Below are 24,016 nucleotides of genomic sequence, written 5' to 3'. Positions count from 1 at the left end.
CTTTATGCACAGTGAGCATATTAATCTCGGCTGTAGCGGATTGCCCAAATGAGCCGCACTGCAAGTTCGGCAAGAGGCCGCAAGAATCGTGAATTTCATCCAAGGAATCTGCTTAAAAATCCGCCTTGCTCGAATCAAAACTGCACTTGATACATTATATTGAAATACAGTAGTTAGAAGATGCCTGAATTTGTGAGAAATTCTGCGACCAAATGGGCCAAATGCTGCTGCCATGAGTAACATTCTTTAAGTCCGCATTCCATTGGCGAACACTCCACTTTCGCAAAGCATTGATGGTAGCTTGCCTACGTCGCCGGGGTACCTGACCTGCGCTATACCGGGACGTTGCACTAAGCTGGCTAAGCGAAACGATGCCGTAGTCCGTATCTATCTCCAAGAGTTGTCTGTTGGTGAGGAGATGACGCCGGGACTGAACAGCAAGGCTTCGGGTAACCTGACAGCTGGTCACCCTCAGGTCGTATCTCCAGGCGGTGGAGGAGCCTGTTGCGTCCCAAAACAGCAATGCGCCTTCTTTGGTTGCTTCACACAAGACAGCCCCTTACCAGCGCCAACCGGGTCGGCAACCGGGCCCGTTGTTGACTTAGACGGGCAAACAAGGCGCTCCCTTGGAGGCGACAACAGCCGCTGCACTCCGTGGAAGTGGTAACGACTGTGACGGCCAGCCTCATGATCCTGACGAGCTGACCGTCACGGACAGCTATGTGCCAGTGTCGACGACTTCCATGGAAACAGCGTGGACCAGTTTCCAGATTGCCCAGTCATTGTTTCGTAGGCGAGTTCGAAGTTTGGACATCATAGACGGAGTCCAGCAAGGTGGTGCGACCGTGGGTGGAATTTTGTGAAGAGTTCAACCATTATTATTAGACCAAATGCCGCCATCAAATCTCCTCGTCTAGTTAACTAGGGCAAATAACTGTTTTAAAAGAGGGCACCTTTGGTACTTTGTGGGCGCTGATGTAGCGTGCGTAGACATGTAGTGAGCTCAGACGGTGCTCCGACATGAACGGTGCTCCCGTATCTGGAGCCATGTGTAGACATATTATAATATAATAATATAAATCAGTTTCTGTATTCTTTCAACCTGCCTATCTCACCTCCCAAACAACAAGCACCTCTCGGCGATAGATAAGGGCGACGGCATGGGTCCGCTCACCCTAATTAGTACGAAGCCCTGTATAGAACAGGCCATCTACAACGATTTAGGTACCCAGCGACGAATGCAAGCGAGCCTCATAGTGACGCCCTAATCCGAACCATGAACCCCAAACCCGGATGACAACGACACTATATATGGCCCTAAGAGTTCCTTATATGGCGGGTTTGTTTTGTTCAACGTTCCTTATATGATTTATAAAATTCCAGATCTCTCACTACACCCACCTACGACGCCTTATATTCTGTGTTCCTTATGTACCCTGCGGCTTATATGACGGTTAAGGTCCCCAACCTCACAACATATTGACGCTAAGAAAGTATGCCGCAGGTCTTTTTTACAGCGAAGCTGTTAGCCTCTAGTTGGTCGGTATTTTTCGCGGCGTCGTCCTCACTAAAAAGAAAGCTTCCTTGATTACATCGAAAAGTGCACACATTCTTTGGTATCATGCATATGACATATGGCACAGCATTCGCTGCAATAAATATAAAGCGCAAAACAAGCATCCAAACCACATAATTGATGATAAGCCACTCCTATTAAAAATGCGAAGCACGTAACGCTCCCCGCATAAGTTTCCCGGTAAAGATTACTGTTGCGCAAGCTGCCGTGGCGACGGCAGCTTGTGAAGTGATGCAACTAGCTTTCCATACATATATCATCATCATCATCATCATCATCATCATCATCATCATCATCATCAGCCTGGTTGCGCCCACTGCAGGGCAAAGGCCTCTCCCATGCTTCTCGGTGCAGCGGTGGCGTAGAGGTAGAACACCCGCCTCGCGTGCAAGAGGTCCGTGGTTCGAATCCCGCTGCCGGCAATTTTTCACCGGATTAAAAAAAACACAAAAAAGAATGAAAAAAATCCGCGTGTTGATAAAATTGCACAAACAGGCCTGGAGTGTGGCCTGATCCCGGTGACCAGAACCGGTAACGCACTCCCTCACCAGAGCAGGATTGGCCACCCTGGTCCAGTACTTGGCCACAACCTCCTATGAACACAACAATCAAACATATATATATATATATATATATATATATATATATATATATATATAGCCTATAGCAAATCATTGCATCGTTGTTGCACCACCGCTATGGGTAGGCAACACATAAGACTCCCGAGGAGCAATGTCAATACGAGGCGCGGCAAATGGAAAAGAAACGGCAATACCACCAGCGGGGACATGCTGCCGCTGGTCGCATTGATGTGGAATTCCCGAACAGGGGAATTCCACAATCTCCTGTGGCCGAATAATGCGCCGGCAGAGGAATTTAGCAATAAACCATAAACCATCGCACCCCCCCCCCCTTCTTCCTCCCCACGCAGTTGTAGTGATAGTTTTGAACAGCTTCACTGGACATCCACTTTCGCAGGACCGGGATGGCGAGGCAGGTTTGTTTTTTTTCTTTCTGTGACTGTTGGCTCTTCCTTCATGCGGTGGAGCCGGACAGAGAGTGGTGTCCAAGAAACATGCAGAAGTCGCAGTTTCACTAGAAAGTCGAAGCATCCATTGCGATAGAAAATTAGAAGACAGCTATACGAAGCAAGCATAGTTGTTTTATCGGACGTATAAACTTGTAAACATTCGCTTATAACTTCATTAACAAGCATGGTGTCAAGCGCGCACAAGCAAACATGAACACATCTCACTCGATAACAGCGCGCACTCGCTGTCTAAACGCTGGTGTGAGAAAGGGGGGCAGCAAGTAGCCAGCGAATTGACCTCCGTGGTGCCTCGAACTTCAACGCAAATAAGCGGCAAGACCACAGCGCACAAGAAGCTATCAGCACTCGACCCACTCTGTGCAATCAAGATAGGGCGAGCGCGGCAGCGCCGTAAGCAGCCGCCGCCGAAGTAGAACGCCCCGACTCCCTCGCCTCCCCCCCCCCCGGTGCCTTGCCCGCAACTGAAGAAGGTGCGCTCCCCCTCCACGGCTTTCCTCCCTTGTGTGTGCGAGCTTGAGCCACCATCGTCTGCGCCCCTTCGCACGCTTTCACTTGCACATGCAGCATACGGCGCGCGGCGACGATGTTGTCGCCCTAAGACTTCATACAGAACTTGATCATGGTGACGGTGACAGCAGAAATACGCCTGGAGTGTTCATATTGTTGCGTAGGAAGACGCCGACAAAAAGCTATATACAAGTATATTTACAAGGCAATACGCCCCACTTGACCAAGAGGCAACAGCCTGCGCTAGCCTTTAATCGTCGTCGTCGTCTTCACCCTGCTCGCCTCTTTGTCTTCGCAAATACTGTTCCGTAGCACTACCCCCGGCGGCAAAAGCGCCGTCCCGGAGCGACTAAACGCCGGACTCGGAAGCAGTGTAGTAGGCCTTGAGCCTACTGACGTGCACAACATCACTAGATGCCAGAGTAGAGGACGAGTTGAACGCACAGGGGCAATTTTGTACGTCACAGGCGTCACCTGACGGAGCACGTGGTAGGGCCCTGTATATCGCGAAAGGAGCCTCTCTGAAAGTCCGACGTGACGAGAGGGCGACCACAGCAGCACGAGCGCACCAGGCGAAAACTGTACGTCACGGTGGCGGGTGTTGTACTGACGTTGCTCAGTGGTTTGCGAGGCCGTCAGTCGAGTACGGGCAAGCTGGCGAGCATGGTCCGCGAGGGCGATGGCGTCACGCGCATACTCGCTTGTTGAGGTCGCAGCAGGAGGAAGTGCCGTGTCTAGGGGCAAGGTCGGTTCGCGACCGTACAATAGATAAAATGGAGAAAATTCGGCGGTGTCGTGCCGGGAAGACTTGTACGCAAATATGACGTAATGAAGGGCAATGTCCCAGTCGAGGTGGCCCTTGGAAACGTAATTGGACAGCATATCGGTGAGAGTACGGTTTAACCGCTCTGTCAGGCCATTGGTTTGAGGATGGTATGAGGTAGAGGTTGCGTTGAATGGAACAGGAACGCACAATGTCGGCAATAACTTTCGAAAGGAAGTTACGACCACGGTCAGTAAGCAGCTGTCGCGGGGCGCCATGAAGTAAGATAATGTCACGCAAGAGAAAGTCCGCGACGTCAGTGGCGCAACTGGTAGGGAGAGCCCGCGTGATAGCGTATCGGATGGCTTAATCAGTTGCGACGGCTACCCATTTGTTCCCAGAGGATGACGTGGGAAAGGGACCGAGGAGGTCTACCAACACGAAAGAACGGTTCTACAGGGACGGTGATCGGCTGGAGATGACCGGCAGGTAACACCTGAGGTGTTTTCCGACGCTGGCAGGGATCACAGGCAGCAACATAGCGTCGGAAGGAACGGGAGAGACCAGGCCAATAGAAGCGGTGGCGGACGCGGTCGTACGTGCGGGTTACCCCAAGATGTCCTGCAGTGGGTGCGTCATGCATCTCAAAGAGCACACTCTGCCGTAGATATTTTGGCACGACAAGAAGAATATCACGGCCGTCAGGGAGGAAATTCCTTCGGTAAAGAATGCCGCCCTGGAGGACATATCGGCGAACGGATGCGTCGGTAGGTGTAGAGCGCAGACGCTCGATGAGTACTCGCAGCGATAGGTCTCGGTACTGGTCATCGACGATGTTAGTGAAGGCAGACACAGAGAAAATGCCATTGGCGGTACTACTGCCGGCGTCGTCAGGCTCGACTACAGGGTAGCGAGACAGGCAGTCAGCGTCCTTGTGTAGTCGGCTAGATTTGTAGGTGACAGAGTACAAATATTCTTGGAGGCGTAAAGCCCAGCGACCAAGTCTTCCTGTAGGATCTTTCAGTGAGCATAACCACCAAAGCGCGTGATGGTCTGTCACAATGGAAAAGGGTCGGCCATATAAGTATGGGCGGAGCTTGGCAACCGCCCAAACTAGGGCCAGACACTCACCCTCAATGACGGAATAGTTGGGCTCCGCGGGCGAGAGGAGCCTGCTGGCGTAAGCGATAACACGGTCGTGGCCGCGCTGGCGTTGTGCCAGTACTGCGCCAATTCCGTGACCGCTGGCATCAGTACGGACTTCGGTAGGCGCAGAAGAATCGAAATGGGCCAGAACGGGAGGCGTTGTTAGAAGGTCGATTAGAAGCGAGAATGCAGAGGCTCCGTTATCGCCCCACTGGAAATGGGCGTCTTTTTTCAAAAGCTCGGTTAGTGGTCGTGCTATTGCCGCTAAATTTTTCACAAAACGGCGGAAGTACGAGCAAAGGCCGATGAAGCTGCGCACATCCTTAACACACTTTGGAACAGGGAAGTGCGTAGCAGCATCGATCTTGCCTGGGTCCGGTCGCACTCCGTTCGCGTCAACGAGATGTCCAATGACGGTAATCTGGCGACGGCCGAATTGGCACTTCGATGCGTTGAGTTGCAGACCGGCTCGCCGAAAAACGTCCAAGACTGCTGAGAGGCGCTCGAGGTGCGTAGCGAACGTTGGGGAGAATACTATAACGTCGTCCTAGTAGCACAGGCACGTGGACCATTTGAAACCAAAAGCGCCATGATCCATCCTTTTTTACCAGTACAACAGGTGACGCCCATGGACTACATGACGGTTCAGTAATGTTCTTGGCAAGCATTTTGCGAACTTCGGCGTGAATAACTTGACGCTCAGCCGGTGATACTCGATACGGGCGGCGATGAATAGGAGGGGCATCGCCGGTACTAATGCGATGTTTAGCACCTGCAGTTAAAGTAAAAAATATCGTCGTAGGAAAACAGAACGCGGTAGAGCTCACGAGCGTGCTCGGACGGCATGTCGGGCGCAATCATTTTCTGTAAGTCGGCGATGGTACAAGTTGCCGACTGCGATGGTAGAGGAGGATCGGCTGAATTGTCGTCTACTGCAATAGATACTACTGAGTGATCCTCGAATGAGCAAAGCTGGGCCAGAGGCATCCCGCGTGGCAGCACTTGTGTCGTCAAGCCAAAATTGACCACTGGCAGGCAGACGCAATTCGCCGTAATAGATAAAACTGTATGGGGCACTGTGATCCCGTGTGTAAGGAAGACTTCGTGCATAGGAGCCGCGATGTAGTGACCATCGGGGACTGGTGGGGATGACACGAAGTCAACGAAAGTCAGCGCCGAAGGTGGCAAGCGAACGAAGTCGACGGAATTGAGGCGAGTGGGGTTTGGTTCAGCGGGATCCAGAACAGGCAGGTCAAGGCGGTGAGTACTGGCGGAACAATCGGTGAGAGCAGAATGTGCGGAGAGGAAGAAAGCCGAGGATGGATGTGGTGGGGACAGTGGATGATGATTGTGAATAGCACGATAGTGGAGCGATCGGCGAAGGAGACGCGGGCGGCACACATACCAATTACAGGGGCTGTTCCGCCATCGGCGACACGGACAACAGGCGTCGTGGCGGGCGTGATTATTTTCCTCAGCCGGTTACGAAGGTCAGCGTTCATTACCGACAAATGTGCCCCAGTGTCTACGAGAGCAGGTACAGAAACACCGTCGACTGGCACGTGAAGAAGGTTCAGATGAGTGGGCAACGTCAGTAGAGGATTTGGCGGCGTAGGGAGCAATGCAGCGTCACCTGGAGGCGCTGCATCGTCTAGTTTTCCGGCTGGGAGCGGCTTCCGAAGGGAGTCGGCGAATAGGAGCGACGGGGCTGGGGGGAGCGAGATTGTCGTCGTTGCGGCGAAGGCGAACGAGAATAGGGGCGGTTCGGCACAGGAGAATCTGGCGGCATAATCGGAGCGGGCAGCATAGGGACGAGAAGGGCCACCTGGGGGGCGAGAGTAGGCAGTATAAGTAGACCGGTTGGGGGAACTCCAGCGACTGCGACAGTGTCAAGGAATGTGCCCCATTCTGTGGCAGCGAAAACAAATGGGCTGGTCGTCTGCAGTGCGCCATTCAGATGGGTTGCGGAAACGTGGTGGGTAAGAATATGCAGGAAGGGGCGCAATCGAAGAAGCCGGGGGGGTATCAGGGCGATGGGCCGAGCAAATGGTGTGAAGACCCATGTTTGGGAACTCCTGGCGGACAAGTGCCTGCATCAGGGAAACCGTGACTGCAGGTGCATTGGAGGGGCTGGAGTCGAAGGCAGCCGGATAGGCGGCTTCGATCTCACGCCGGACGATTCTGGTAAGATCGCCAGTGTTGTTGGCACGAGGAGCGTCGGCACGGGAGGATGTCGCCGGGCTGTTGGGCAGACGGGCAAACTGCTGGTCGATACGTCGGCTTTTAGCGAGTTCCAGGTGGCGACACTCTTTTAAAACTGCATCCACTGTCGCCACGTTGTTAAATACGAGCAAGTTGAAGGCGTCATCGCCAATGCCTTTGAGGATGTGGGAGACCTTGTCATACTCAGTTATGTGTGCGTCAACTTTGCGGCACAGAGCCAAGACGTCCTGAATGTACGTGTCGTAGGGCTCTGTTGACGTCTGCACACGGCCAGAAAGCTCCTGCGCGCCAAGTTGGTGACCGTAGGGGGTTGCCGAACAAGTCTCGGAGCTTTTGCTTAAGCGAATCCCAACTGGTGAGCTCATCTTCGTGCGTCCGAAACCAAACTCGAGGTGGGCCACCGAGGTAAAACACTACCTTGGCGAGCATGATAGTAGGGTCCCACCGGTTATTGCGGCTGACGTGTTCGTACAGGCTGATCCAGTCCTCGACGTCTTCCCCATCTTTGCCCGAGAATACGCCAGGATGACGGGGAGCGGGGAGAGTGATGTAGGTCATCGAAGTGGCAGCAGGTGTCTGAGCCGGCGGAGTCGAGTTGTCGTCGCCGGGAGCCATGAATGAAGGCTCGACGTACCGTCCACTATAGGAAGCTCCGTGACGAGGTACAGGGAACGTCCACCTCCACCAGATATGTTACGTAGGAAGACACTGACGAAAAGCTATATACAAGTCTATTTACAAGGCAATACGCCGCACTTGGCCAAGAGGTAACAGCCCGCGCTAGCCTCTAATCGTAGTCGTCGTCTTCACCCTGCTCGCCTCTTTGTCATCGCAAATACTGTTCCGTAGCAATATATTTGACATCGCAATCAAATGAGCGGCTCTGTCGACTAGGAGCCTTTGCGCGGAATGACTACGACGTCGCCTCGGGCATGTGCTTTCGCCTGGCCGACGCAGTCATACCTGTCAGTCACTTTGTGTGCGCATCGTTCAAGGATTGTTCTGCACGCGGCCGAACTTGAGGGATTCCGAAACAGGTGTCGTCGAGTGTGTGTACTTGTCGCGGTCGATTAACGCTGGGCTCTGCCCATCAGTCATGATTACTTTTGTTCCCTGCATCTTTTCGAGATCATGTCTGGTCGCCTAAACTCTGGTGCCTGTTGGATCGCGTCGGCTTGCGTGATTTGTGTGAGTGCGCGATTGGTGGAGAGACATTTCTCTCCCAACGGTTCACGTCTCTTCGATGCTGCAAAAACCAATTCAAGGAAGAGGTCTGAGCCTTTTTGGGAGAGCAAGGAGACAGCAATCCAAGCCGCCATTTCCCCAAGGGAAACCAGGCCAGTTAAGCAGGCCGCCGACGACAGGTATGACATCATTCTGTATTGTTAGGATTGGCGTGAAACCTCCGTTGCAAATAGGATTATCTGCTGTTACGATAGGCGTGAAGCACTCAGTGCAAAAGGGTTATCGAATGTCATGCCTAATCGGAAAGCGCAGAGTAGATCTCAAATTCCTATGGGTGTCTCAGGTGGTTCCCGATCTAGCTGGCGCCCCGCAGTGATTATGAGCCCCTCTGTGTGTGTGCAGGACAGGGAGAGGGGTGTCTTGGCGCGAACTGTTCCAGTCAAGGGGAGGCCCTCCTTCCTCAAACCAAACGGAACCAATGGATTACCGCCAGTAGAGGCAAGCACGTGCAACTTCGAATAGGAGAGAAGGAGCAGACACTAATCACCGACCGGTCTCAGTACATAGTATGTGACGTTGGCGTGAGGAAAATCCCGTCTACGATTTTAGCGCGCCTATTTAAGCGGCCCCGCAATGTATCTTTTTCTATTGTTTTCTTTCTTGCCTACTTCGTTACAATGGAACAAAATGTGCGACTTTCGCACTAGAAATTGTCTGGCTTGGTCGCGATGGTCCCCCGGACGCCTGCGGCCTGCCGGCAATGCCACGCTACGCATTAGTAACGATGGTAGAGGTTCAAGTAACCGGCGTCGCAACAATTGCTTGGCAGCTGTTGGGACTGACGACGTTTCGTCCTGGCAAGAACCAACGTCTCTGGATAGCAATATTGGAACGATCGTCGCAGGATTCATGACTGCAGTTGGTTAGTTCACGGCTGTTTTTCACTGAGATATCACGCGGCTTTACATATTTTTTTTTGGTGGGGGGGGGGAGTACAGAGCAGTGATAGTAGTAAACCGTTGACGAATGTTTTTAGAGTGCGTCACGGTCGTGTAACAGTTAACAAATACAAGCACTAAGGACAGCCATGGACCTGAAGGCGTTAAAGAAACCGGAATTGCTTGAACTGGCCCGTGAGCTGAACATAGGAATTTCGAAAGAAAGAGAAAGCTAGAGATAACTGAGGCGATCGAGGCAGACGACGAGGAACTAGAAGAATTCTTAAGTAGCATAAGGAAAAGAATAGGAGAGTGTAGCACGTGATGCCAGAGAAGAGCGCTCAGCACGGGAGGCCAAAGAGGAATGCGAACGCGTAGCACGTGAAGCGCTCGAGATGAAGTGCCTTGAGCTCGAGATATTGAGGGCTCAAAATACCGGAGAAGCGACTGTCATCTCGTGAAAAGGCTAGCGAAAAATAAAGGACTTGATGTAGTCATAACGGGTCGGAGAAGATGTGGGCCTCTTCTTGGTGAACGGCAGGCGGATATGTCCTAGATTTAAGAGAACGTCTCGAGAAGACGTTGGAGCTGGCACAACAAAACTTGAGCCGAGCACAGAAGTCGCAAAAGAAGTATTACGACCGTCGCAGCAAACAACGAGTACTCAAAGTTGGCGACCGGGCCCTGATTCTGCTTCCCACAAATAACAACAAATGACTAATTCAGTGGAGAGGGCCGTTTCTTGTCCAAGGAAAGAAGAATGATTACGATTATTGGCTGGATCTGGGACACAGCAAAATACTTTTTCACATCAGCATGCAAAAAAAAATACGAAGAGCGTCCGATGGAAGCGCTTCCTGAAACATCATCTTTTGTGGTGGTCGAGGAAGAGGAGTCGGAGAAGCCATTACCTACCTTCAAGGTCCATAAGAGCTGTGGCATTGACGCCGTCACGATCGCAGATGGTATCGAGGAAATATGTGATGTACTAAATACATATAAAGACATATTCGCGGAGATTTCGGGTAAAACAAACCTGGTGGAATGCCGATTACAAATGACCACCCCTGAATCAATTCACACTCCACAATACCCTTTACCGTTTGCCATGAAAAAAGTCGTTGAAAAGGAGGTCCAGGACATGTTGAAGCTTGGGGTTATAGAGCGTTCCGAGTCACCATATAATTCCCCTCTCTTTCTAGTTAAGAAACCCGACAAGAGCTACAGAGCATAGATTTTCGACGCATAAATAGTGTTCTAGTCTCTGACGCAGAACCTATACCCAGAACCGATCACTTGTTTGCCGAAGCGGGGACGAAAAGATGGTTCTCCAAGTTTGATTTCACCAAATAACATTGGAAGGTACCACTCGAAAAAGAATCGCAGCGGAAGACTGACTTTTCAACTCAATCTGGGCATTATAATTTCCTCTATATGCGTTTTGGAATCAAGACCGCATCCTTGCTGTTCATTCGTCTGATGATAAGGCTGCTTCTGGGAATCCTAAACGTGGTTGATTACATAGACGACGTGCTGTCGCTCCCCTCCCCGAGATGACGAAGAAGATGGAGAAGAATACAACGGCATGGAACAGGGAAAGAAAGGAAGCGTTTGAACCGCTCAAGAAGCGCTATCCTCTGGACAAATTGTAAAAGCACCTGACCTTGAGGAGAAATTTGTGCTCCGTTCAGATGCTTCAGACTCCTGTATAGGCGCTAGTCTCATGCAAGACCATGATGGTTTCCTCCACCGTGTGTCGTATACCAGCCGTCAACTTCAGCCTCGCGAAAAGAGATACTCCGCAATCGAGCGGGAATGTTGGGCGTTAGTTTGGGAGATCAAGAAATTTCACGTCTTCCTCTATGGAACATCATTCATGGTACAAACCGATCACCAGCCCATACAAAATCTCTTACAAGCGAAGCACTTGAACAACAGGGTGTTGCGGTGCAGCCTTGCATTACAAGAATATTAATTTAGGTTAGAGCACATTAAAGGCAAAGAAAATGTTGGTGCAGATTATATGAGTCGGCTATGAACATGTCATCTATAATAGTTACCTCGTGACCACTTCACTGTGGAGTTTTTTTGTCTGTAGTATTATTAACAAAGTAGTGTCTTCTCGCGCACTGAACTTCAGTTTATTTTTCTCCGAAAAACAAACTTTCTTCAAAAGGGGCCTCTTTGTTGTATGTTAGGGAGTGACAGTGCGCCAAGCCAGTGTCGTAGATAAAGAGAGACGTGCGGCGAAGATAACACCGAGAGCGAATGGGTGAGCGCAAGAATCCGACGACGAAGAAGCGACGCGCGTGATATTTGACGCACCATCAAAACAAAACACTCAGAAGAAAGGAACCATTAAGGGCCGTACACGATGGGTGACGTAGAAGAAAAGGAAGGAAGAAGAGATGACGACGCGACCCTAGAATAGCGTGGTGGTGTTCGTACGCAAGTGAGCGCCGAAGAAGTCAGCGTCCGCCGGGAACGGGAGTAAGCCGTCGGGCTGTGGGCCCAAGCTTCCAGACTCATACCGGTAGAATCTGGACTGCCTATATCCTCCGGAGCTAGGACAATCGCGTGACAACCTGGAGTTCGCTCAAAGAGCGACCAGTGCCTTCCGTCGACGACAGCTCGGCGCCCTTCACCTACGCGGCCATGTGCCAGAACTCTTAGTGAGCCGCACCCCGCTCTCAGCCTACTGCCCTTTTTTATTGGGACGCACCTAACAACTATGGGATTAGAATAGCTGTGACTTTGATTAATGAGAACTGCGTTCGTTATAAGCAGTGTAGAGTGCTCTTTATCCTTATGTTTCTATCCTTTGTTCATGTGTGTTTTCTGTCCACTTTCTATATGTGAATATAGAAAGTGGACAGAATATATACATATATATATATATATATATATATATATATATATATATATATATATATATATATATATATATATGTGTGTGTGTGTGTATGTGTGTGTGTGTGTGAAGGACCTTGTACTGGCTCAGGAGGTTAGGCACTCTAGGTTCTGCCTGTGGGAACCTGGAAGCTCGAGCCCGTAGCCCGACAGCTCACTCCAGTCACGCGGTGGGACCTTGTCCTAGCTCCGGAGGATATAGGCAGTCCAGGTTCAGCCGTTAGGAGTATGCAAGCTCGGGCCCACGGCCCGACGGCTTACCCCGGCTCCTGGTGGACGCTCACTTCTTTGGCGCTCACTTGCGTCAGGCCACCACCACGCCGTTCTAGGGTCTGTTGATGATGATGATGATGGTCTCATATTATGGTGCATACCCGCACTGGGGGATTGGCCAAGAATTGTGTGCTGAAGCGATTACCTATTCTTTTGAAGTGTTACTTATTCGATGAAAAAAAAGTAGGACATAAAGATAAGGAAACATACAAAAACTAATAAATTACAATACAAGAGAACAATAAAAAGTAATTCCTTTTGTTGATTGTATGTAACCGCAAACGGCATCAAACCCGTCCCTGTGGCGGACCCGTATAATTGACGCACCGAAAGATAGTATTATTTCTGATGATAACATTAACCCTAATTAAGCAAGCGGAAGTTCTAGATGGCCTTTTAACAATTTGTATCGCCGACATACTAAAAGAAGTGATCTAATCATTCTATTTCTTGGCAGCATGGACACAGGGGCGATAGCATCAGACCAGTCCTGCGTAAATATAGGTTTAATGGAGGGACACGGCAGCGTATTCTCGCGATCACTACTTCTGATCGTCTTGATGGGCACCACTGGATTTCCCACGGAAATTTTAGGTGCTGAAATTCTGTCCATGTTGCTATTAATTCATTGGGATCTCCATGAATTGAATATTTTCTATATCTAATTGTGGTTATGTGCGCCACTACTGGAATAACCAGCATTATAGGTTCATTCAGAGATGCTCGCGCTAATGAGTCTGCCATTTGATTTGAATGTAAGCCACAGTGGCCAGGTACCCATATTAGTTTTAGAGAATTCAACTGTGGAGCAACTAATGTTGGAAACGTCTCGAGAGTTGCCGAATAGGATAAAGATGTAAGCGAAGTACAGACCGAAAGGTAATCTGTTATAATAACCGCCCTTGTTGAGCTTGAAAGAAGTTTCCGAAGCGCTAAAATCACTGCTGAAGGTTCGGCTTCAAAAACGGATGTGAAATTTGGCAGTCTCAAGGAGAATGAACCGCCAAGAGGAAGCGAGAAAATGCCTACGGCCGCCTATTTGTTGTTCACTGAGGCGTCTGTATCTATTATATTAGTTGTTTGTACGTGTGCTAGGTAATCTTGCAACAGGTTATTTAAAAAAGTGGCTGATCGAAACTTAGAGTTTGGGGGGAAAATGTCATCAAAATCTATCTTAATATCCTGATTTGAATCGGTTGGTGGTCTCGTCTTCATTTCTTCTTCTTCCTTCTTATTCTTCTACGTCACCTATCGTGTACGGCTCTTAATGGTTCCGTTCTTCTTAGTATTTTGTTTTGACGGGGCGTCAGATATAACGCGCGTCGCTTCTTCGTCGTCGGCTTCTTGCGCTCACTCATTCGCTCTCGATGTTAAGTTGTCTTCGCCGCACCGCTCCCTTTATCTACGACACTGGCTTCGCGCACTGTCACTCTCTAATACACACCAGTTTACTCGCCGGGGTGGCTTGACGGCTATGGTGTTGCTCTTCTGAGCAAGAGATCGCGGTATCGAATCACGGCCGCGGCGGCCGCATTTCGTTGGGGACGAATGCAGAAATATCCATGTGCTGTGCACTGGGGGTACGTTAAATCTCCCCTGGTAGTCAAAATTAATCCGGAGTGCCCCATTACAGCGTTCCTCATAATCCAATCGTGGTTTTGGTGGGTAAAACTCTAGAATTAACGCATTCAATGTTTTTTTTTCTGTGGCTACATTAGAATGGAATGGTGCGCATGTTTCCCAGGCGCAAAAGGGGGAAATACTATTGCCAAATACTTTGGTGAATAGTCCATAAATGTGCCGCGTGACCAATCTTCAGTTGGGCAGTGTCGGAGGACACATGAAAGACGGGGATATACACCAAACTATGGTTACAGATGTTTTAAGTAAGCCAAATTTCGATTCGCCCTTTTCACTACGATGGCTGTAAATGTCGCTCGTTAGTCTCATGGCAATAGTGATTAATTCCATTTGTTTAGGGAAGCACAGAAATGTCTATACCCGAAAACCACATATATGGGAAGAGAACATGCTTAAGCTACCATGGCTTAAAAAAAAAATAAATAAAAGGCATGAGCACTTAGGCTTTGCGACCTAAGCGTGGTGTCATCCACCTGAGGTGAAATTCTTTTCAGATGTACGTGCCGATTACATACTCTGCGAATGTGAGTACATGTGGGAGATTTTTATTTTTCCTTCATTTGCAGCAGGCGGAAAATCAAGTTCGAACTAAAAATACGATGCTGATATGTTTCCATCTATCAGTATGTACGCTATGGTATCGAAGGAATACTCCGGGCGAATCAAATAAATGGGTTCGCATAAGTACCTCACGGTATTTGTTTACCATTTAATATCTCTAACTACACTATTGTCACATAGTTCCGAAGAAGAGGTGGGAGCATGAACTAGAAATACCTTTTGTTAGGAACTGACATATGCTATGTATTATGTTGCACCTCCTAAGATATACCAAAATGTAAAGCCTTCCACAAATATTGCTTCATAAGAGTCATATCCATATATAACATATATACGACATCACGCAAACACAGCTCATATGAGGCTTATTGGAGTAATCTTGATATGGCTATATAAAGAATTGGACAGATATGATCATATATGCGCGGATCATAAATGCCAGGTATGGGTAAAAAACAAATTGACAGGTATGACCATATATATCTATATACGTAAACCACCATATATGTCTTTAGTAGGTCATATATGTCCAATTATTTATATAGTCATACCTAGATTTTTCTACGTAAAAGAATACATGAAATTTCTGAAAGGTCCTATTTTGAGAGAAAACCAGAAATCAAGACCAGAAGCGCTCCCCCACCCACCTGAGAAAGAGGAAACTGTCGACGCTTATGAATCCGGCTGTTGCAATCATGCTTTGCCATTCATCAGCATAGTTAACCAAGTTCGCCATTCTTGCTAGAAAGAAATACAGAAAAGCTGATATTTATGGAGCATATCATATTCACAATGATATGCACTGTGTTATTTTTGTAGGTAGTACTGGGAGTGTTTCAGAACAGTCATTGTTCCTAAACCACAGATTTTAAATCGCTTGCGGAGCGACCACGAAGCCTGCGGGTGACATTTGAAATTCACGGCGCGCCGATGCGTGCGAACGCTGAAAAACGCGTCATGCGGCAGCCGGGCTTCCCTCGCACTCATTTCTGTACACAGTGCGCCACCTAGTGACGCTGCCGAGAAGTCCGCGCGTGGCCTCAGAGACTAGAAGCGTGGCATGCCGAGTGGCACGCTGATGACGAGTGCAGACCGAGTGGCACATATCCAGTGCTCTAAGTCGGCGTCAAAAAGTTTCATTGAAGAGCGGTACATACCCAATCCCACGTCGGCGTGGAATAGGTTCGCTGAAGAGCTGCACACATGTACAGAGTGCCACATAGTGAGTGGTCCAAGTTGGTCCAACGGTTGATTTGTAACCCTGTTCCCTCAGCACAGCAGCCCGATGCACTACTCTTTCGAGCACGGACTGCCCAGTTACTCAGGTAGGCGGTAAAGCAGTTAGAGAAACAGTTACAAACATAGAGAGTTTGCCCTCGAAAAGTTTGTGAAGGACTCTAAAAATACCACAGATTCAAAACGTGCTCTGGGTGTATATGGACAACTTCGGTCGCTGTGAATGTGCCCTTGCTTATGGCAGCTGGCTGGCCAAGCAGGCATCTTGTGTCACTGAGTAGCGTGTCACTGGGTGCGTGCCTATTCTTGGTTAATGCTCCAAAATATATGTGCCACCGACAGTGTCCTAGAGCTTGCACTATTATGCGCTGCGGTTTGATAAAAAGTTGCAGGCAGGATAACAGCAATAATGTGGTTTGCTACAGGGTTTCAACCGGAGTTATGTGGTCACAAGATATACAGTATCGGGCTATCACTGGGCATTGTAGTTGGCAGCGAGATTGTCACTTCTTGCGTCGGCTAATGTGCCCATAAAGTTTCGTAATTCACGGATAGCACGGTGATATGCAGCACGTTACACAAGAAAACTGTCGCTGACTTTGACAATTTCCTTCGATGGTTTCTGGCGCAATTTTTTTCGTTCTGTGCACGATTAACGCATGAAAGAAGTGCAGCATGAGCATGCCTATTACTCCGACGAACACGCACACACAGAGGCAAGCTATACATGTAAACACTAGTTATGCCGGGCGTAAAGTCATCAGGTTTAGCCTGTGCCATTAGATTATCTATTTCACATCCTCAGATGTGAAACTAACGATCTTTCTTAACTGAACTTGCTGGCTTTATAATAAAAATATTAGCAGTGTATACCGATATAATCTCAGAAGTGTGTGTAGCGCATAACGATTGATTGTCTTTAGAATGCACATAGACTGGCTTGGTCGAACGACACGTAGTTTAAAAGCGACTCCGAGATTACTTTGCTCAAAAATTTCAGCAAGTTTACTGGCGGGGGATTGGAAATCTCGTTATTTCAGCACATGGAGCTATCATTCGCGAATTCGTATCTATAGTTTTACCGCCTGGAAGCCCACGGGTTTAACGCTACGGAAATTCCATCACAGCTGGTGGGAACCTAGGGCATAAGTTCGTGCGCTGGAAATATACATACCGGCAAACTGAAAGCCAAATGTTATTCATTCTCGACCATGACCAACATATAAAACAAGACATTAAGGTCGTTTGTTCTGCAAACAAGAACTGCCACCAACGTTCTAGTAACAGTTGTGCTGCCAAACCCTCGGTACGGGCGTGTTTTGTATTTTTATTACGTTTTTTGTTTTTGTTTTCTAGCAATATCTTCGTGATATCCGGCTTTTTTGCTGCCAAACTTCCTATGTTTCACACATAACGAAGAAGGTAATACTTGCGACATATTAAAAAAAAATGCCCGACGAAGGGCGTTTGCTCTGCTCGTGTCTAATCAAAGTAAGTGCATGTGCTTCGTGGGGAAGAGTGGGTGGTGTTTTGAGTACTTTCGAAAGTGAAGGTAAATATGTGACATGTAGTTACTCCAGCAAAATAAGTTGCTAGCATTTTCTTTGTTCTGAGAGCACACGTGCACTAATAAATTGCCATTATTTCGGGCATAGTTTGAGAGAAAAAAAACATTTTGTGACATTTTGTTTATTTGTTGCCAGTCGATACCGGGGCATATTAATTGATTTGCATACTGTGATTTCTGTAATATACTGTGACAGCGAATGAAAATATAAAGTTTGCGCAGTCGGACGAAACTGGAACGATTGTAGCGCGACGTAGCGCCGGATGTTGAAAAGGGTAAAATGAGGCGTCGCACAAATTGTTTGAAGGACGGGCGTAAAAAGAATAGGGGGGGGGGGAAGGCTTTTACTCAGTACAATGTCGTTTGCCATTCTCCTCGTCTTTCTTTTCTGGCTCGTTGGTTCCTACGCCAGAAAGCTCTGCCTATGAGCTGTCCTATATATTTTACCAACAAACGAGTCACTAATGCATTGCTTACAAGTGGCTGTGCTAAATGAAACATTCATCGGCAAACAACTGTAAAGATGGTTGGTGTCATCGCATTTATCTATAATCATTAGTTTGTACGCCACACTAACATCCTGAATGCATGTGGCTGTGTCCACTCAACTTTAGGTATTGTTACGAACGGCCTGCGTGGGTGCCGACCTACAAACTTTTCCCAGCCAGCTGCACTTGCGGTAGTGGCGAGCTTCCGAGAAGCGACCGTGGAACCCTTCCCCACCTGCGGCGGCGACTCGTATTGTAGGGGTGACAAAGTGCCGCATCAACACCCTTTCGGCGCCGCTATCACTAAATGCGGTCGGCGGACCAAGTATTGTTAGTGGATTCGCCGTCGCCGTCATGCCTGTTAGAAGCGGTGGAAATGCTGGGAGAAGTTATCTTGCTGTCGTCTCACGGGGCTTAGAAGTCATGGACAGACACGGCGGCCATTGTCTGCAGAATCAACACTGGGATGAAGAGGCACCTGCTCGGGGCAGGACCCGTGTCTGCGAGAACCCTCTCACCTTGGTGTGGTCAGTGAAATCTATGCGGAAGTGAGTGCATAAACCTTCCCCCTCAAAGGCGGGTCGGCTACGATGACTTTAGATGCTCCGTTTGGTCGAACGGCCGCATTCCCTCACCTAGGGATCTAGAGAGGACAGAGTGTACTTAAGGAGTCGTTGGCGGCTCCTCAGGAGGCATTCCTCTTTCAGTCATGTTACACTGATAAACTGTAACGTTCTCATGTAAATACAGTAAATAAATCCCATATTCCTCGTTCTCGATGAGAAGCGGTCCTTCCCTTCAACAACGTCTTCAGCGTGGATAAGTTGGACGATGGCATCGGCCAGCTATCATCTATTTCATGCCCGACCACAAACAATACAGTATGTGCTCGAAATCACGATCAATGAAGCGGAATAACATGCTTGTTCTGTTCATCAGAGCATGTGATGGAATTTTTGATGGGGAAGAATGCCCAAACCTACTCACACCACACATGCGAAGTCGCACCGTAGCTGTGTCCAGCAACAACCCAGACGATGCTCAAGAAGCGGATGCCGTGTAGAAAGCGCAGCCTGTAGGCCTCGGAACCCTTGTCTTTAGCTATGTGGAGCATCATGTTCGTATTCCACGCTACAGAAAATGACGTCACAGCAGACAGAAAAAAATCTGAAAATTGGAGCGGAGAAACAAATGTTTAACCATGATTGAGATCACGACGGCACCAAAGAGTTGAACAAAAATAAAAGAAATAGGTTAGATACATGATTTAATGTGCTATTTATTCAAATAATCATTACTGCTATGATACGTGTACTTTAGTTGTGAAAAACGGGCACGTATTTTTAACATTGTACAACTTATTACCTATGCAATCACTTAGCATGACTTGCGCCAAGGTTCACTCCAATGAGCATTTTTTACACTTTTTAAAAATCTATACAAAAGAAAAACTTGGGAATTATATTGTTCTGGGAATGCGTATGACTGATTAGAAGGAATTAGAAGGCTGGGATTTAGTATTATGAAAAGAAGGTTTTGTTGTGAATTTTTGATTAAGTTGACATCATAAGTTTTCTGTCGGGTGCTCTAGAACTCGTCCGATTGCTCGTGAATGTGTCTTTGCTAGCACTAGTCCTCATACTTAGGAGCACTGTTTTGTGCTGCAGTAGAGTTGAGACCGTGTCTTCAGGTACAGTTTAGTTTAATTTTACACCTCTCGATTTGCTCTCCTTGATCATCATGTGTTACATAAAACAAATAATTGAGTGCAGTTTTTTTAAAGAGCAATAAGTGGGGATATTTTAGCTGATTCCGAGTGTTATATGCAGCTACTAGTTTAAGAACAAACTGAAAACAGGCTACACAGGAAATTTTTAAGCTCAGTATGTCTAATTGATAGCGAATACAAAGGGGTGTGTGAGCAAAGAATTCCGCTAATGGAGCACTGAGAAAAAAATGAAAAGAAAGCACCAGAATTATGGCACAAATTTTACCCGAAAAGGGCAAATCCGATTTTTTGCGTGCCACATATTCCTGAACTTGCGGCACAAGAATATTGATAACTAACCTAGACATGTTTCCGAAAGGCCTCGAACCAGCCTTGGTGGCACCTGTGAGTAATATTTGTGCCTCGATATTGCCGCTGAGAGCGAAATGCTTCCAAGAGCCCCTTCGTTAAGAGCAAATCCTTATTATTCAGCTTTGGCATAGAAATTACCTGGAGCTTTTGACGTAAACATTTGCTGCTGAGGCACACCCGAAGCAACACTTTTTTAAAAGGCGAGCAGAACCATCCTATCGCAGACCGTTCTATTTCAAGCACTGTAACAACGAAGCATGTTAATTCACTCTCTATGCTGAATGGCGTTTTCACTCGCTGAACGTACTCACTACGGGTGTGATTTCACGTCGGATGCAGCCTAAATAGAGCGTACTATACCATGATCACGTCCACCGCCGCTATTTAAGAAGCGCTGGACGTGCGTGACTAAGATACCGAAGAATGTAAATGCCGTGGCACTCCAAGCGTACTTCCAAGAAAGGACCGGGCCTGACTGCGCGACGTGTCTGTCATGATGAAGACTTTGCAGATGTGCCAGTTGTTTCGCAGCTCCGTGAATCCAGCCGGTAACATGCATAGGAGTGCAGAAAGAACGCGGACAACACCACCTGCTGCTCTGACCGCGGAAAATGCCGAGTTTACCGCGCCGAGGACTACGAACTACCTCAAAAGCAAAAAGTTCTATGCCTTTTAAACATGAGCTAATTAAAACCGCTCAGACTGTGCATTCACATGCGCTCGAAAGAATCGATGAGCAAAAATGATATCGTTGCAATGCTTTACTATCACTGCCCTTCGTCTCCCAAGGGCACCTTCGAACGTCGTCGAGCTGGAACCCGTCCATGTCCTTACTCGTCCGTGTCTTTTTTAGCGCAATTCCCTTCTTTAAGCTGTCTCGCGACAGTTCCTTCGAGAAATAATCAAGCGTGAATTAATTTTTTTGAGCTCTCGTGAAGGAATCAGTCCCATTTCATGTCATGTGTTCTGTGGAGATATTGAATAACAGACGTATTTATTTCCTAACGGGTGATTGTAGAAAGAAAAAAAGCAGATAGTTCAATGCTGCATTGCAGAAATGTACTTATTGATTCACGTCCTTGTTTTCTACCTGGTCTTCTGTAACTGCATGATTATGTTTGCGTACGAAGCCGAAGATGAGTGGCCAACGACTAGTACTTTATAAATGCAGTACATGAACTTACTCTGGTTCTTTCTTTTCATATCCTGCCCTGCAGGGCTGCATATATCAAGAAGTGTTCCAACCACAAGCAACAACACCAATATGCCAAGAAACGATCTGTCAAAAAAAGAAAGGTGCATTAATGACAGGAAGAAGTCAAAGAGTGCCTATGATTTCCTTTAGATAGACTAGTTATTTCGCATAGTTAAACACTACCATCAGCACATACTTACAAAATAGCAACCTGCCCTTTTGTCAAGGCGGGAGGCAGAGACGTTACGCAATTCGAGATGGTGACATCTATGGAAGGAGGAAGCACTGAAAAAAGAGCAGAGTAAATTGGCAAATTTACTTCGGAAGAAGCTTCTTATTAATTCAGCACTGCTCTTATTAGATAGTTATTGCGTTTCACATGCATTGGAATGGCGTCGCGGGAGTTTAATCCGATGTTTCACACGCATCCTGTACTATCTATTTCTGGGGCACCGGGTATTTTATGCTATCATGGTGTACAGTGTACGTTTAATATGCGACCCCTAGAAATAAAGTGAAAATATCGTAATTATTTATTTTTTATAAAATAATTCGCAGGCACTTCTCCTGTCCGCGGTTACTGTCTGCTGTAACGTTCTGCATGTCTCTGCCAAACTTGCGCAATGCCAGCCTTTTCTATGCGAATTAAGCTTGCTCGTCTAACGCTATAACACGTCTTGTAACAGAGCAAAATACCTTAGGTTATGATCACGATACTTACAGCTCTTTTATTTGTTCTTTATCTGAATTTGCCATTGATTTATTTCAATTTCTTGTTGCATATCGTACCACTGTTCTTTCAGTTTTTATGTTTTGGTTTTCTATTTTATGTTGTTCGTGTAACGCAAGTGCGCCAATACTAAATCGTAGAGTTGTTCCTGGGCGCATTGAGGAACAAAAAAATTGATTATGGGGTCTTGCGTGCCAAAACGACGATCTGATTATGAGGCACGCTGTAGTGGGTGATTCGGAAGTTTGGACCACTGTTGATCTTTAACCTGCACCTAACTCTAATTACACGAGAGTTCTTGCATTTCACCCCCATTGAAATGAGGCCCATGTCAGAGATTCGATCTCGCGACCTCGTGCTTAGCAGACCAACACCATAGCTAATTAGCAACCACGGCGGGCACATTCAGGAATAATTGAAATAAATGTATTTGCGGAGCTTTCTGGGAACGGAGGTATGAAAACAGGCCTACGATATTCTGATATTAGCACTATCTGCATACAGTGCAAATCATACTTTCCTCGAGTGGTTGCGGAGCTGGCTCTGGACTGCGCCAACGTTGCCGAACGGTAGATATTGGGTTCGCGATTTTTTGGTTACGAGCGCATGGAGCGGGAACGAGGTATTACCATGCGCCCACGGCCTCACTGCGTCGACAGCTTGCACTTTTTCTCGCGAACACTGCTGGCCAAATAGGCCACTTGACAAGTTAGAACAGTTTGAGTCACATTATGCTTCAATGCATAGTATGGTGCTACGAGAATTCGAAGTCATTGGCGAAAATCGTTTCATTGAAAGATGGGCGCCACGATGTTATGGTGTTTCATTTAGCCGTAGCTGCTTTTGCCTTCGCCTAGCTCATGTAAGGTTATACTAATCTCATTGCTTGCTGTGGGGTGTGGACTACTCCGTTTTCGCCTGAATGATACCTCAACTAAGAGACAGCTTTTTTGGAGAAACGCAGCTGTTGCATGGCTTCTAAAAATGCGGTTTAATTCGTGATTAAAAGTGCTGGATAGAAGGAAGCAGATTTTAATGATATCCCGGCGATATTGCCTAGAAGTGCTTGAAGAATTAATACAAGTGGATATAAAGTTGCTTACTGGAGAGTTGATGGTGAGATCTTTCACGTTAAAGGCTTTTTGAAAAGTATTTTTAGTCAGTTTCCATGGACCTTATAACGTAAAACTATTCCATACTAATTTTGTTCCAATCTCTTGACGTCAGATTTACGTAACCATCGAAGCAAGTATCTGACGGTGACCAGCAGGGTTGTTTTAACAGTCGAATCATACGTTCTCCTCATTTATAGGAGGTCATGTTTGTCTGCTTTGAAAGGCAATACCATTGCCTTCGTTAACAGGTTTTTGTTATCTAACTGAATCACAGGAGGCGAGCAGAACAAAGAAGTGGAAAGTTTCGTTCCGTCCGAGCTAGTGGAGTGAAAGTAGATAACTGGATGAATAAAGTGATGCTGGTAACTGCGATTGGTGCGCTTCCCTTTGCTTAACTTGAGGTACTCGGTTGGTGGAATATCGCGGCGGCATGCAACTGAAGGTTACAAATGCCGTTAAACCAGGTTCTCAAGTGAGAAAAGTTGGCCGACCGGATTGTCTGGAAGACGTTGTGCTGCCCCGCCAAAATTTCATTATTCGAAGAGAAATCCATTCTTCCGGGTAGCTCCGAGGAGCCATTGCCAGAGGCATCGGCAAGTTGCTTTCTTTAATTGTTTTCTGAACGAGGTAGTCTCAATCTATTAAAAAAAATAAGTTTTGCTGGGCTATTAATGAATCTTTAGTGTATAAGTGTCATTTTGACTGATTGAGATTTCGTGAATTGGTGGCGTCTTGTGACACACTCGAGAAGTGGGCATAGGCCACAAATTTCTGACAAGCAGCTTAGGGCTAATGTCGACGAAGACGTAGAATCGAAATATTGCTTTTTTT

At 47.5% G+C, this 24,016-nt stretch overlaps 1 protein-coding gene across 1 annotated transcript in view; it reads right to left on the bottom strand.

Moving 5' to 3' along the window:
* Positions 1-24,016, bottom strand: part of LOC142572923 (nose resistant to fluoxetine protein 6-like) — a 51,314-nt gene that overhangs the window by 7,113 nt on the left and 20,185 nt on the right. The window contains exons 4-7 of the mRNA XM_075682411.1: positions 21,541-21,625; positions 21,330-21,424; positions 19,053-19,232; positions 15,422-15,515 (exon numbers count right to left, since the gene is read on the bottom strand). Of these exons, the coding sequence (XP_075538526.1) occupies positions 15,422-15,515; positions 19,053-19,232; positions 21,330-21,424; positions 21,541-21,625 (454 nt within the window). The remainder of the gene's footprint in view (positions 1-15,421; positions 15,516-19,052; positions 19,233-21,329; positions 21,425-21,540; positions 21,626-24,016) is intronic.

The sequence above is a fragment of the Dermacentor variabilis genome, chromosome 1 (genome assembly GCF_050947875.1).
Source record: "Dermacentor variabilis isolate Ectoservices chromosome 1, ASM5094787v1, whole genome shotgun sequence".
Taxonomy (NCBI): domain Eukaryota; kingdom Metazoa; phylum Arthropoda; class Arachnida; order Ixodida; family Ixodidae; genus Dermacentor; species Dermacentor variabilis.
The sequence above is the reverse complement of the archived record's forward strand: the minus strand, read 5'-3'. Positions and strand labels throughout refer to the sequence as shown.